Source organism: Apodemus sylvaticus, chromosome 4 (genome assembly GCF_947179515.1).
Source record: "Apodemus sylvaticus chromosome 4, mApoSyl1.1, whole genome shotgun sequence".
Taxonomy (NCBI): Eukaryota; Metazoa; Chordata; class Mammalia; order Rodentia; family Muridae; genus Apodemus; species Apodemus sylvaticus.
In genome coordinates, this window is record NC_067475.1 from 8,085,181 (window position 1) to 8,101,959 (window position 16,779).

Sequence of the window (16,779 nt, forward strand, 5' to 3'; positions counted from 1 at the left end):
GATAGATAAACCCTTAGCCAGACTGACCAAAGGGCACAGAGAAAGTATCCAAATTAACAAACTTAGAAATGAAAAGGGAGATATAACAACGGAAACTGAGGAAATCCAAAAAATCATCAGATCCTACTACAAGAGACTGTACTCAACACAACTGGAGAATCTGGAGGAAATGGACAATTTCCTTGACAGATACCAAATACCAAAATTAAATCAGGACCAACTAGACCATCTAAACAGTCTCATAATGCCTAAAGAAATAGAAGGAGTCATAGAAAGTCTTCCAACCAAAAAAAGCACAGGACCAGATGGTTTCAGTGCAGAATTCTATCAGACCTTCAAAGAAGAGTTAACACCAATACTCTTCAAACTATTCCACAAAATAGAAACAGAAGGAACACTACCCAATTCCTTCTACGAAGCCACAATTACACTGATACCAAAGCCACACAAAGATCCAAGAAAGAAAGAAAACTTCAGACCAATTTCCCTTATGAACATCGATGCAAAAATACTCAATAAAATTCTTGCCAACCGAATCCAAGAACACATCAAAACGATCATCCACCATGATCAAGTAGGCTTTATCCCGGGAATGCAGGGTTGGTTCAATATACGGAAATCCATCAATGCAATCCACTACATAAACAAACTCAAAGAACAAAACCACATGGTCATTTCATTGGATGCTGAAAAAGCATTTGACAAAATTCAGCATCCTTTCATGCTTAAAGTCTTGGAGAGAACAGGAATTCAAGGCCCATACCTAAACATAGTAAAAGCAATATACAGCAAACCGGTAGCCAGCATCAAACTAAATGGAGAGAAACTTGAAGCAATCCCACTGAAATCAAGGACCAGACAAGGCTGCCCCCTTTCTCCTTATCTTTTCAATATTGTACTTGAGGTACTAGCTCTGGCAATTCGACAACATAAGGAGGTCAAAGGGATACAAATTGGAAAGGAAGAAGTCAAACTATCATTATTTGCAGACGACATGATAGTCTACCTAAGTGACCCAAAAAACTCCACCAGAGAGCTGCTACAGCTGATAAACAACTTCAGCAAAGTGGCAGGTTATAAAATAAACTCAAGCAAATCAGTGGCCTTCCTATACTCAAAGGATAAGCAGGATGAGAAAGAAATTAGGGAAATGACCCCCTTCACAATAGCCACAAACAGTATAAAGTATCTTGGGGTGACTCTTACCAAACATGTGAAAGATCTGTATGACAAGAACTTCAAGACTCTGAATAAGGAAATGGAAGAAGACCTCAAAAAATGGGAAAACCTCCCATGCTCATGGATTGGTAGAATCAATATAGTTAAAATGGCCATTTTGCCAAAAGCAAAATACAGATTCATTGCAATACCCATCAAAATCCCAACTCAATTCTTCACAGAGTTAGAAAGAGCAATTATCAAATTCATCTGGAACAACAAAAAACCCAGGATAGCTAAAACTATTCTCAGCAACAAAAGAAAATCTGGGGGAATCAGTATCCCTGACCTCAAGGAATACTACAGAGCAATAGTGTTAAAAACTGCATGGTATTGGTACAGTGACAGGCAGGAGGATCAATGGAACAGGATTGAGGATCCAGAAATGAACCCACACACCTATGGCCACTTGATCCTTGACAAAGAGGCTGAAAACATCCAATGGAAAAAAGATAGCCTTTTCAACAAATGGTGCTGGTTCAACTGGAGGTCAGCATGCAGAAGAATGCGTATTGATCCATCCTTGTCTCCTTGTACTAAGCTCAAATCCAAATGGATCAAGGACCTCCACATAAAGCCAGACACTCTGAAGCTAATAGAAAAGAAACTGGAGAAGACCCTTGAGGATATCGGTACAGGGAGAAAGTTTCTGAACAGAACACCAATAGAATATGCTCTAAGAGCAAGAATTGACAAATGGGACCTCATAAAATTACAAAGTTTCTGTAAGGCAAAGGACACCATCAAGAGGACAAATCGGCAACCAACAAATTGGGAAAAGATCTTCACCAATCCTATATCAGATAGAGGGCTAATATCCAATATATATAAAGAACTCAAGAAGTTAGACTCCAGAAAACCGAACGACCCTATTAAAAAATGGGGTACAGAGTTAAACAAAGAATTCTCACCTGAAGAACTTCGGATGGCGGAGAAGCATCTTAAAAAATGCTCAACTTCATTAGTCATCAGGGAAATGCAAATCAAAACAACCCTGAGATTTCATCTTACACCAGTCAGAATGGCTAAGATTAAAAATTCAGGAGACAGCAGGTGTTGGAGAGGGTGTGGAGAAAGAGGAACACTCCTCCACTGCTGGTGGGGTTGCAAATTGGTACAACCACTCTGGAAATCAGTCTGGCGGTTCCTCCGAAAACTGGGCACCTCACTCCCAGAAGATCCTACTATACCACTCCTGGGCATATACCCAGAGGATTCCCCACCATGTAATAAGGATACATGCTCTACTATGTTCATAGCAGCCCTATTTATAATTGCCAGATGCTGGAAAGAACCCAGGTATCCCTCAACAGAAGAGTGGATGCAAAAAATATGGTATATCTACACAATGGAGTACTATTCAGCCATTAGAAACAATGAATTCATGAAATTCTTAGGCAAATGGATGGAGCTAGAGAACATCATACTAAGTGAGGTAACCCAGACTCAAAAGGTGAATCATGGTATGCACTCACTAATAAGTGGATATTAACCTAGAAAACTGGAATACCCAAAACATAATCCACACATCAAATGAGGTACAAGAAGAAAGGAGGAGTGGCCCCTTGTTCTGGAAAGACTCAGTGAAGCAGTATTCGGCAAAACCAGAACGGGGATGTGGGAAGGGGTGGGTGGGAGGACAGGGGAAGAGAAGGGGGCTTACGGGACTTTCGGGAGTGGGGGGCTAGAAAAGGGGAAATCATTTGAAATGTAAATAAATTATATCGAATAAAAAAAAAAAGAATTGTCTAGAAGCTCCTGGGTGGCTAGCCTGGCATACACAGAGGAGCATTCAATACTTTGTACCGAAACGCCAGGCAGAGCTCAACCTTGCCGCATTGGCAGCCTATAGAGTTCACACTTTGGTGTGGTCACAAGTATACTCAGCCCCTGTCTCTGCCACTAACATGATCTTAGAAGGCTTATTTAATCCCTTGAAACCTGGTTCTTGTTTTGGTTTTGTTTGAGTGATTGGCTGTTTTTGTAGTGCTGGGGATGAACTCACAGCTTCACAGGAAGCAGGCGATCACTCACCAGGGAGGGACGTCCCCAGACCAGAGGTTGTTTGAATCCTGTGTGTGTGAGGGTGTTCCTGTGCACATGTCCGTGGCAGGGGTTGCACAGGGATGGAAATACATCCAAACAATGTTGTTTCGGAGACTGTCTAAAATACACAGCCAACGACCATCACAGTAGAGTGTTTCCCAGCAATGTGTCGCACAGATGACTGTTTTCACAGTTCTCTGGGTTAATGACACAAGACTAACCAGGGTTATCTTGAGCTTCCCCTTTGTTCTTAGATTCCAATCACAAAACAAACCCAAGTCCCAATTACATTGTTACGGCTTCACCTTAAAGGCAGTTTTTTCTTAAGGCATTTTGTAAATATCCTAACAGGCTTGTCTGGAATCTCTTTAGTCTGGTGACTTTTCCTAACAAAACTGTTGACTTGGCATCTGAATTCCAGTAAGCTAAGGCAGAGACGATGAGCCTTCGAGTCTGCTCTCCATGGCTTCCAGGTGCCCTGCACCCATCCTTCTGCACAGAATCCTGACAGAATCGAGTCCTCTTTCACATCTTCTTTCCCTAATTCCTGTTTTGAAGAGACAAGTTCTAAAGAGTTTGTTTCCACAGAGCTGAGCTACAGGAATCCAAATAAAAACACAGGGATGCTCTATCTCGAACACAGACTATCCCTGTATGCCCCGCCCACCACCACTCTGTGTAGGTGTGACTCTTTCAGGTTTTATGGTGGCTTATGAAGCTTTTGAACCCACTCCTGCAAAGTGATTCCATTGGCGTCAGATTCACCACTGCCGTCTGCTGGCTTCACTGCAGGCACTGTGAGACTTTAAAGTATTACAATTTTAATGCAATCTTTACCATTTTTACTCATAGAACAGAAAAGTTGAAAAAATAAGAACACTAAGCAGTCTGTGACTTAGAGAGGCATTTTCAAACATGTAACAGAGAGCATGTGTGCGTGTATGAGCATTTGTGTGTATTTAGGTGTGTATGCGTGTACATGTGTGTGCATGTACATGTGTGTGCACATGTATGTGGGAAGAAGATGATGTCATTCCTCAGGGGCTATTCACCTTGTTGGTTTTGTTTTGTTTTGTTTCTTGGATTTATTTATTTATTTATTGTTATTTATGCATGCGGGTATTCTGTTTGCATGCATATCTGTGTATCACATAAGAGCTATGAATGTGGAGCCCAAAAAGGCATGAAACAACCTGGGAGTGGAATTACAGTGTCTTTGAGGTGTCCTGTGGGTGCTTGAGATCAAGCCCAGGTCATCTGGAAAAGCAGTCAGTGATCTTTCCCGCTGACCCACCCGTGGCTTTATTTTTATTTCCGAGGCTGGCCAGCAGACCCCAGGGATCTGCCTATTACTGGCTCACCAACAGATCACTAGCACAGATGTTCCATGATGAGGGGGCCAGCTATTGAAGCCAAGGAGCCTCCTGTGGTGTAGGAGAAAGGCAGTGGGGGAGAGTTCTGGTTGACAGTGAGAGAGAAGAAACCATTTCTAAAGCTCAAGTTGAGTTGATGGTTAGTGAACGGCACTCAGGGGAAATATGAAGCTGAATCAGTGCTAGTAACACAGCCCATTTGTTTCCCTCAGACTCATTCCTAGGTTTAATTAAAGGTGAGTCCCTGCAGGAGGATTGAGTTGATGCCTTCCCACTGGGCCTGGTACATCTGGGATAGCTGGCTGGGGAAGCTATCCCCAGGGAGATTTATGAAGCCTGTTGATTGCAGACCACATGGTCAAACAAAGACAAAGACATGTTTCTGCCACTGAGAACGTGGGTGGCTGTGTACTCCTTGTGTGATGCCCAGTTCTGCGCCTGCCTCTGTAATTCTCTGTAATCTAGGTCTTTGCTAGTGCTCCCTCCTCTCTAACTCTCTTTGCAATTCTAGGTGTTTCTTTGGAGCCTTAAAAAGTTCTTTTCATTTGTTTGTCATGTGAAAATGCACACTGTGTTCAGACTAGAAAGTTTGGTCATCTTGAAATCTCCAGTTGCCCTCTTCAGTCCTCTCATTAAATGACATCACAGAAATTACCCTGTGACCTCTGTGAGTTATGACCCTTTGAGTAACAGAACAGCTGTCTCAGTGGGGAAACAAGCAGGAGAATTTGAGTTTGGATCTTCAGAGCCCACATTAAGACAGGCATAGTTGTGTGTCTTTGCAATCCAGCATTTCAGTGGTGAGAGAGAGCTTGAGACTGGAGAATAACCAATAAGACAGTTAGACTGCTGTGCGCAGTGATAGACAAGAGCTTGTCTCAAACAAGGTGGAAGATGAGGGTTCGCATCTAAGGTTGTCCTCTGACTTCTACACAGATGAGTATACCAGACACATAAACACACACACACACACACACACACACACACACACACACACACAGAGTAAAAATTTCAAAGAAATCCTAGACACCAAACATCAACTTACAGCCTGCACATGCATGCACACACATATGCATGCACACCTGTATATACTTGGGCATACTCATATACAATGTATACTCAATAGATAGATAGATAGATAGATAGATAGATAGATAGATAGATAGATAGATAGATGTTATGGATGGATGGATAGATAGACAGACAGATATAGATGAGAGATAGATAGATAGATAGATAGATAGATAGATAGATAGATAGACAGACAGATATTGTGGATGGATAGACAGACATGATACATAGATAGAGATAGACAGACAAATAATTATGGATGGATAGACAGTAGTTAGATAGATAGATAGATAGATAGATAGATAGATAGATATTATGGATGGATAAACAGACATGATACATAGATAGAGATAGACAGACAGACAAATAATTATGGATGGATAGACAGTAGTTAGATAGATAGATAGATAGATAGATAGATAGATAGATAGATAGATATTATGGATGGATAGACAGACATGATACATAGATAGAGATAGACAGACAGATATAATGGATGATAGATAGATAGATATTATGGATGGATAGACAGACATGATACATAGACAGAGATAGACAGACAGATATAATGGATGATAGATAGATAGATAGATAGATAGATAGATAGATAGATAGATATTATGGATGGATAGACAGACATGATACATAGGTAGAGATAGACAGACAAATAATTATGGATGGATAGACAGTAGTTAGATAGATAGATATTATGGATGGATAGACAGACATGATACATAGATAGAGATAGACAGACAGACAAATAATTTTGGATGGATAGACAGTAGATAGATAGATAGATAGATAGATAGATAGATAGATAGATAGATAGATAGACGGATGGATGGATAGATAGATAGATAGATAGATAGATAGATATTATGGATGGATGGATAGATAGGCAGATGATAGATAGATAGATAGATAGATAGATAGATAGATAGATAGATAGATAGATAGGAAATCTTTACCACTGTTGTTTATAACTATATATTTTTACTTTTTATTAGACAAACTAAATCAGAAACCCATAAGTGAATTTCAATTATCTATTCAGAACTTTGCTGTCTATGCTGAGAAAAGGCTGCCCACTTTCTTAGCCATAGTGACTGGACATTTTCTTCCTATTGCCTTTCCCCATGTGGCCAGAGATCTGAATTAAAAGACTCTCGAAAGATGTGGTTAAAGACACAGCTGCGCTAACTCCCGCCTCCTCAGAGACACGACTGAATGATGCACACTCGTTTCCAGACTCAACTTGATTGTGTCTCACGTTGCAAACTTGTCTGTCTCGGTTTCCCCCAGTTTGACGCCGACCGCGATGAAGACACAGTATTCCGTGACATCAGCATGGCTGTCGACAGCAAGTTGTTTCCACACAAAGAGGCTCCGACAGGTAAGTCTCCCCGTCCCTCAGCTTCAGATCTCGATCAACTCCCAGATGAGCCAGGACTTCTGTCAGTGGCTGAAGCTCTGAATGAGGTCATATACTTACCCTCGTTCTTTCTTACTCAAAAATAAAGAGTAAAAAACTAAGTAGAAGGGAAAGGCTAAAAATGTCCCCGTGCATTTACTGATGCTTTTCTTGTCATCGTATATACAGATCCTTAATCACCGCGATGTGACACAGCACCTATGTCTCCATAGTAGAAACAAACCCAGATTGCCCCGTATCTTGTGCACCTATAGCAGGTTACAGTCCTCAGGCCCCTCTAACCTGCACAGCTTCGTCTTGGTCTGCCCAGAGAGAGCATCCTTCTCCTCTGGCAGCTACACCCATCCCACCCCATAGCTCATTTTTCTCCTCCTCTTCTAAGCCCTCAACAGGGGAGCTCTGTCATGGGACACTTGAGAGAGGACCCATACCTGACGTGATTACACTCTCCATGCTTCTCTGTCTGTCTGTCTGTCTGTCTGCACCCCTTTTTCTGGACTCATCATTTTGTGTAAATCACCCTCAATTTTTTTTAAATTTAGATTCTAGAACTTTTGGCTTTTGCTTTATGAAATCACAGTGCAAAAGAATTGAGAACAAGTTAATTAAGTTTAAAAATAAAGGTTCGGGAGCTGAGGAAATAGTTCCATGGTATAATGCTTGTCTGATGTGTGCGTAGCCCTAGGTTAAATTCCCTACACTACAAAATAGATAGAATCATAGAGGTATATGTTGATAGATGATAGATAGATACTAACTGATAAAGAGATGCAGAGATGTATAATAGAAAATAGATGATAAATAAATGAGAGATAAAATAGCTATAGATAATAGATATAAATATCTAGATGATCAATGGAGATGACTGATAGTGTATTATGTAGAGGAGAGATGAGAGACTGCTATGGACATCAGATAATAACTAGATGATTGGTGTACATAGATGATGAGTTGATTTATTGATTGATTGACTGACTAGCTGACTGATACTGTATTATCTACGTTCACACTATATTCAGATAAATCAGCTACTCTGAAAACAGCAGGCTCTGGCTTTTCTTTGAACCTGCTAAAGCCAAAACAAAACAAATAAAAAAAACCCTCAGGCTCCAGCACTAATGGTCCAGAAGGGATGTGTGTAAACTCGATTCACCTCTTTTCCAGAGTTAGCCAGAGACGTTCCTGCTCTCACCGCTGCGTCAGTTGTCACTCCTCAACCGCCCCATGGAAATCCACAATGCTTCCACAGCGTTGGTAGCCTTGCGTCTTCCAGTTGGGGCTCTCCTGACTGTGAGAGGTTACTGAGAACCTCAGAGAACTCTGCTCTAGCTGCCCCACCTCCTGTGACTTCTGCAGGCTGGGTCCCAGTGCCCTTCTCATATCTAGGCTCCCAGAATCCTCAGCTCTCCCATGCTTGGTATAGCACCACCTCCACCCCTCAGCTACACTCCTTGGAGTTCTCTGATTGGCTTAGCTCCCGCCTCTGGCCTTTGCCTGCTCTTCCAGTCATGCTGAGTGCCTGTCTCCAAGTGTGCTTCCAGTGTCCCAGCTCATCTTAGTGGACCAGATCCTCTTTTGTGCCTCTATTTAAGAGTGATGTCTTCAAGACTCAGTGAGGATGTCTGTCTGTCTGTCTGTCTGTTACTCTCTTACTCTCTCTCTCTCTCTCTCTCTCTTTCTCTCTCTCTCTCTCTCTCTCTCTCTGTGTGTGTGTGTGTGTGTGTGTGTGTGTATGTGTGTGTGTGTGTTACTCAGTATGAGTCTCACAGGAGATAGTATAAAAAGCCTTTCTAGCTGCCCGCCCCCCACTGACATCTCACAGGCTCGCCAGCTCCTCCCCTTGAGCCCCAGTGTGTACCTGTGGCTCCTTTGCCTTTTCCTCTATGCCGCAGGCCCATGGCCTCTGCACCGTTCCTCAAAGCCCCTCCTCTGTGGAGCCCATTAGTACTTTCAGCAGATCCATCTCTACCTACCTATGTGCCAGTCTATCTCCATGGGCTTGTTTTTTGTTATCTAGAAAGAGGAGACTGGGCACCTGCCTCATCAGGCCATTGGAACGAGGGTTTTGGTAAAGAGTTTGTGGATAAATGGGCTCTCTGTCCCACTGGGGAGACTGTATATGAGCTGTGCTTTTGCAAAGAACGTGGAGACTCATGGGGAGACACCATGTCTTAGACAACCTTTTGCCCTCCTTCCTCCAGATTCATCTCTCCTGTCTCTCCCTTCTTGCCTTCTCTCCATCCCTGTCCTAGAGTCACTGAAGAACCAACCCTGTCTCTTCTCACTCGAGACAATACAGATAAATATCATGCTGTTCCTCAAAGGAGTTCTGCCACAAAATGTGGCTGACTCGCCCATGCCGTGGTGTAAGAGTGGGATTCTGAAACGCAGGGCAGACACTGACAGGAAGAACAGAGTGTGCACAGAGGGAATGCATGTATGAACAGCGTGCGTGGAGGCAAAATGCACAAGTCCTGTGGGTCACCTCCAGACACTTGGCATCTCTGAACAGAATGCCTATAATGTCTAAATTGTGTTTTATATATTCTATCTTGAAACATAATCCTAAGAAGTTAACAGAAGTAGAAACAGGAGGTATTGTTTCTGCTAACAGAGAGGTAGAAGAGTCTCATTCACAGCTGCCCTCCGTGGCTCAGGAAGCCCCATTGCAGCAGGGTCTTTGGCATGCCAAGTGCCAAGTGTGTTTTCCTGCAACTTCAGATTGACATCTATGACTCTGTCCCCAAAAGCAGTATGGTTCAGTTCACCTCTGCTGCCCTTTAAAGCCCTTTGTCTCTGGCTCTCGCTTAAATCAAAGACAACCTGAAGGCAGCATTACTGAAGACCATCCTACGCCATAACAAATGGCACCAGGTGCTCTAGGCGGGGAGTCGTGCCAGCTTAGGCCTTTCTGTTACCTAAGGAAAGGATATCGTTAAATCTGAAGATAAACTGAAAAACTCAAGGGGCGTGGGGGGAAGATGAAATCCAAGCGACCGCTTTAATCAAGTGTCTGAATCCTGTGTCATTTCTGAGATAGGAAATCATGTCTGCTGTGTCATGGCCTTGTGTGTTGATTGAAAGATAAGTCCGAACGGGAACATCGGCCTGTGTTTGTCTCCCCAGTTCATTTGCTGAGCCTTGGGCTGTTTATTAGTAAAGTCCCCATTTCCAGAACATTGAGCAACCAGTGCTTTTAAAAATACAAGCCATTCGCTCATTATCTGAGCTGATAATGACGCCTTGTCTCTCATCTGAGATGCGCTAACACTACAGTTGCCAGTGGCAACCGTGTGTCAAGAAATGCCATCCCTTAGTGACACAGTAAGGTTTCTGTCAAAGCCCTTGATTAGGAAGGATAATTGATCTCCTCTTCCTCCTAAGCAGGAAGTTCATTTTAATCAAATATCTTTTCATTCTGAAATTATTAGTGGAAATTATTTTCTAATGAATTTGCTGCTGTTTGAAGAGCTAGCACGTGGCTCCTGCCCGCTGGGTTGTTTGAGGGCCTTTCAGACTATACTTTCTGAAAACAACTGCAAGAAGGACCTCCAATTCAGCAAACTGAGTAGGACAAGGGACTCCTCACTGCTGTGTGTTCAGGAAGACTTTGTGTTCCACTTCTGTGGTCTCCGTAGGAATCACTCGGAGGCAAGTCAGAGATTAGGAAAACACTTCGGCCCACACCCCGTCCTCCACATGACTAGTCAAGTAGACAGCATCTGCACTGGAGACCACGGGTGCCTTCATGTCATGGTTAACACTGATGCCCACAAAAGCCGCCCAGAAAGGAAACGCGACTGTCCCGGCTGGAACTAGACTCAGTGACTCCAGCCCTGATATTTCACAGCCCCTGTGATGTGTTTCTCTGGGATGCATTTACTGTCCCTCCTTGTCTCAGAATGCTGACAGACAGCCACGCCCTCAGGTCCTCGCCCGCATGGCACGCTGCCCTGAGAGGCAGTTTGGGTTGTCCTACTTGGAGTGTGTTGTCAGCCATGTGTGGGAGAAAGAGGAGAAATGGAAACTCCAGGTTCTGTCATCCCTAGCACACGGTGACGCCTGTCCCAAGTCTCAGATCATCCTGGGACAGTCAAACTCCATCCCAGAGAAATAGAAAGGCAAATAAAACCGCAAACAATGGTCTAACAGCGAGTGCTTTCTCAGTTTGGCAAAGTAGGGTCAGCAATGATCAGAGCGGAGCAGTCGTGTGTAGTGGCACACATGTGCCTCGACTCCTTTAGAGCTTGAGGCTGCAGCTTCACAAGTTCAAAGCCAGCCTGAACTAAAAGTGGGATCTATCCCTCCTAGAAAGGGGGTAGAGGAGTGAAAGAAGGGGGAAGGGAGAAGAAGGAAAGCAGGGAAGAGGGAAAAACCCTGGGTGAGAAGACACCTTAACTCTAGTCCTAAAAGGAATGTGAAGCCATACCTCAGGCACTGAACTGTTTCTAAGAAATGTGTGCAGCGTTTACTGTCATAATAAATCTACCTTTATTAAGTATTCTCCAGTTCAGATTCTATGTCAAGGCCCAGTTCTAGCGAACTGTGAGGCGGTTTGTTATTCACGGAATACATACACCTTTTATGGGCAGCACTTTTCGGGTCAGGGAGGTGTGTGTACCTAGGTTGGTGGCATGTCTCTCAGAGGAAAGAGTTGTTTAGTGAGGGTATCAAGTCACCCGTGCTACAAGAATGCCGTGGTGGAAATCAATGGCTTAAACCCAAGCCTTGGGGATTAATGGCAAGTGATTCAATGCACTATACTACCAAGAAGAAACAGTCTTCCTGTTAGTAAACCGGATTTTTCTCACCTTTGGGGAACATGATGAGTAATTTCAACTGTCAGCTTGACACAGTCTAGAATCATCAAGCAAGAGACTCAACTGAAGTGTTGTGTAGACGTGGCTGGTGTGTGGGCACATCAGAGGGGACTGCCAGGATATGCAACGCCTGAATCTGGGCACCGCCATTTCCCGGGCTGGGCCCTGGGCTGTGCAGGGAGAGAGAAGGGGTGTGGGTAGGCAGCCGACAGGACTCTGTTATGTCATCTCCCTGCTCTGGACTCTGGATGTGAATGCCCAGATGCTCGAGTCCCTGCCTCTCCTCTCAGCTGTGAAGTGAAACCTGGGATTGGATGCCACACAATGTCTTTCCTTTTGTCAAGGGATTTGTCACAGCAAAAAAAAGTGAAACTAGAACAGAGGCTAAGGTGACCCACAGGCTTGAGGCGAAAGTCCCGCCTCAGAATGGGAAGGTCGATTCTTAGTCTGGAAGTTCCTTGTTCTTCCTCCGCTCTGTTCATGGGGTTCCTTGTATTCCGGCTGCTCTAGAACATCCTGAAGCCATTTCTCCTGAACGCTCGTATTCACTCTCCTAGTTCCAATCCCTGAATCAGTTTCTTGTGAAGAATCTCAATCCCACTGTCATCCGCACGGATGCTTTAGAGCCTCACGCTTTCCGGTTTCCGGATCTTGCTGTTGACAAATCAGCCTCCTCCAGAGCTTGTGCTTCTGAGGACTGGGACCAGGTCCAGAGTGTCTGTGCCCTCTACCACCAGCCAGACACAGAGTGTGGCAGATGGAGGGATGTATAAATGTGCTGTGGAAGCACACAGTCTCCATCAGGTAACAACCTTGTCTTTCTTAAACTTAGATTCAAGCGACCTTGACCCTTCCATGATGTTTGACGCTGGAGAGATTATCGACACAGGATCAGATTACGATAACCAGGTAACTAAACCTACAAGTATTTTCTATTTAAATGTTTTTCATTCTAGTCTTTGTGTTTTATGAATATAAAAACTGAAGTTTTCACTTGATTGGGTCTTGACAGATCACTGATAATGGGTTTCCTGCTAAGCATGGTCGGTCACCTGCAGCCTTTAGCTGCCCTCCGTCTTCACAGTCCCTCATCCACAGACCCAAAGCAGATAGTGAGGGAGGGAGGGGCGTAGGATGGAAATTCCCTCAGATGCAAATAAGTTCCTCTGGCCCAGGAGTTGGCCTACGCGCTATGGTGGTTAATTTTGTCTAGTGGAGTGGATCAATAAATGCAGAAGGCAGGAATGAGCTGTACCTTGGGCAAAGGGATCTACTGACAGGGAGGTCGGAGTAAGGGATCTACTGACAGAGAGGTCGGAGTAAGGGATCTACTGACAGAGAGGTCAGAGTAAGAGATCTACTGACAGAGAGGTCGGAGTAAAGGACCTGCCATCCCAGCCTGAATGAAAGAAGAAAGAGGAAGCCCCTGAATAGCAGGCCCTGTCCCCACCCCACAAATTCACCAAGGTTCAAAGGAACTGCGGGATGCCCCTGTCTCCACAGCCTCAGAGCATGTGCTCCGGCCTCTGTCCTCTGCTGCGTCCTCCGCTGCGCCTACCTGCCAGAGACAGATCCCAACCCTGGGTCAAAATAAACCTCTCCTCCCTTTGGCTTCTTGTCTTGACATCTGTCAGAGCAATGAGGAAGGCAATGAATACATTCTACCTTCCAAGTAATAGGTGACGCCACAGCTAGCATTCGCCACAGGCTCCGAGATCTGTAGCTGTTCTGTATCTAACTCTGCAGGGAGCGATGCCCAAGGAAAACATGGCCAATGAGCAAAACGTGTGTGCCCTTTGGAAAAAAACTGAAGAATTACATCTGGGTCATTTTCCTCTCAGCAAGAACTTTCTCCACTGCTGTATTGTAGTGATCCAAAAGAGTTGGCAAATGATCTAACTTCCTAATTAGGCTTTAGGTTTCTTTTTTTTCCCTTAAAGATGACATCTAAGCCTCTGTGCCTACTCCTGTCACTGCTTCTCAGAAGTGATGGAGAGCCTAGTGTGTTCTTAGGATGGCTTCTGCCCCCATTTCTAATAACTGACGCAAATGTGTCTGACTGACATCCACACATGACTTGCTGTGTACTCTGTGTGTGTTCATAAATTAAGTACCTTCCATGATAAAACGTGGGATTATTGACAGGTGTGTAACACAGGATGGTCACATGCATTTATAGAACCTGGTAATAGCTATTAAGCATGTCCTGCAATGGAGAACTAAGCCATAGGCTCTGTGCTGACTTTTGGACTAATTCTCCACAGGTAGGATTATGGTTTCTACTTCACAGATAGAGTCATTGGCCCATGATCACATTAATAGGGGTCAGAGTGGGGATGGAAGGATGCACTTTTTTGTACATGATATTTCCATTAGCATATGCTAGTTACAGATATTAATGGCTTTCACTGTGTAGTTTCCATAATGAATTTTGGTCGTATCTGCCCCATTATCCTCTCTTGACTTCCCCCATGTCTGTTGATTACACACCGTGTGAGCCCTCTCTTACTTTCACGCTTTGTTGTTTGTTTTATTTTGATGACGCAATGAGTGTGATTCTGGTTGCTCACGTAAGGGTCGGGGACATTTACAAATACATTTGCACTCACGACAGTGAAGAAAGCGTCTCACCTCCGGCAATTATTAGCTGCCTACACATCCTCAGGAAGGGGCAAGACCTCGTGAACTTCCTCCTGCTCCATGACAGGATGTTGACCCATCCAGTCTTCACAAGTTACCACAGCTGCTGAGTGCAGGAGTTTCGTGGCCATGTCACAGGTGAACAAGTGCTGAACAGTAGTCCCTCCTCTTGTTCTGTCTTCCATGATGTTCCCTGGGCCTTGGAGAGGGCGATATAGATGTCTAAGTGTAGCACATGTTTTCTAAGACTCGCACTGTATTGCCTCCCATCCTACCCTGGAAAGACAAGCCAGGAATAGCCAAAATCTTTTCTTTTGCTGACCCTTAAAGCCTCAGCTAAGGCAAATGGCCACCACTCACAGCATGCATCTAAAATGTATAGACGACGTGAACAGAAGAGCCATGGCAAGGAACCTCTAACAAGGAGGAGGCTTCCGGTGCCCAAGAGCTATGGTAAACGCTGAAGTCTTACATAGGAATGCTTCAATGTTCAAAGACACAAAGGGAAGAAATAAAGAAATAAAGTGGAACTACAAGACAACTATCAGAAAGAGTGGAAAGAGAAAGGAAAAGGAAATAAATGAATCTGACAGGTGGGATGGTTGATTGTCAACTTGACGGGATCCGGAACTATTTAGGAGACCAGCCTTGAGGCACACCTGTGAGAGACTGCGCTAGACCTGGGTGTGCCTGTGAGGATATTCACGATTAAGACCCATGATGAAGAAGGATGGCACTACTCCCCAGTTTACATAACTAAACTGTGGGAACTATCTGAACACAAACATTCATGGCCTTCTCTCCACATCGTGACTGAATGTAATGTGATCAGCTCCCCATTGCCTGGACTCCCATCTGATGGGCCGTGAACTGTGAACCCTTGAACTGTGAGCCAAGATAAAGCCTGCCTTCCTTCCTTCCTTCCTTCCTTCCTTCCTTCCTTCCTTCCTTCTTTCCTTCCTTCCTTCCTTCCTTTCTTCCTTCCTTCCTTCCTTTCTTCCTTTCTTGAGTTACCTTTGTTGTGTACAGAAAAAGTAACCAAGACACTTGTGTCAAAAATATAATTGTTATTGAAATAAAAATTCCATTAATTGTTTGAAAAGTTGCCGGAACACAACTTAAAAAGGATGCAGGAGCAGATGAAATTGCCTTAAAATAAAGCAGAAGTCTGAGCAGTTGTCTAGTATGAGGCAGAACTCAGTAGACACAGAGAATAGAATGGACCAGCATATATATTCTGAACATTCCAGAAGAAAAGAATTATGATGGAACAGAGGCCACACTTTAATAGAGAGTGATTGAGAATTTTATAGACATGAGAAAGACAAATTCTTAGATTGAAAGAACACAATCCAATAAGGAATATAAAAAACTGTCTATGCTAGTGTTTCTTTATATAGTCATTGGACACATTTTGAATTGCACATTGCATTTTAGGTAGTTGTAATATATACTCATTGAGCAGATGAGAAGGCTTGTCTCAGAAGGAGGCTTGTCTCCTAGCAAAGGAGACACAGTAAACTGAAGGATACTGTGTGGGTAAATTATCTAGGCTGTCAGATGTGAGAAGCACAGGAAAAACCAAGCAGGGGTAAGGGAGCTTGAGATACAGGGAGTGGGGCTGAGCAAAGTGATAGATAGACGTCTGGCTGAGTGGATGACCTCAGCAAACGGGTGACACACAACACCAGGTGTCAGCACACAAGAGACAAAAACCAGGCCTTCAAATGACAAGGCATAGCAATGTAGCGGCAGCAGATTAAACAGTGCACCTGGACTCGCTGTCTGGAGTGCACGATGAATCGGGTGCCATGCCCAGTGACTTATGATGTGTTGCTGCTAACCCATACAAGAAAGCCTCTCGGGCACCCAGGTGCAGCTGAGGAACACTGAGGTGAGAGACCCCCCAGGGCCACACAGCTGACAGGTCAGAGTCAGACAGCAAACTTAGGTGTTCCAGACACCAACATCTGCTTCTCCACTCCAAAGGAGCTACTACGATCAAGGTTCCTTAAACCTATGGCCAGTTCCAGGTGACACTTCTTAGTAGTTATTACTCTTGACCTTGGTGCATTTGACACTATAAATTTCCCTGAATTCTTTTTAAAGAACCCGATAACAAATGTCTTAGACCTTGCAAGCCATCTGGTCTCTGCTGCAGTGACTCAGAGTGAAAGCG

General features: G+C 44.0%; 1 protein-coding gene across 2 annotated transcripts in view; it reads left to right on the top strand.

The window, feature by feature from the left end:
• The window catches only part of Ak5 (adenylate kinase 5), a 201,232-nt gene that overhangs the window by 125,840 nt on the left and 58,613 nt on the right, over nucleotides 1-16,779 (top strand). For both annotated transcript variants that reach the window (XM_052178928.1, XM_052178929.1), the window contains exons 7-8: nucleotides 7,011-7,101; nucleotides 12,793-12,869. In XM_052178928.1, the coding sequence (XP_052034888.1) occupies nucleotides 7,011-7,101; nucleotides 12,793-12,869 (168 nt within the window). The remainder of the gene's footprint in view (nucleotides 1-7,010; nucleotides 7,102-12,792; nucleotides 12,870-16,779) is intronic.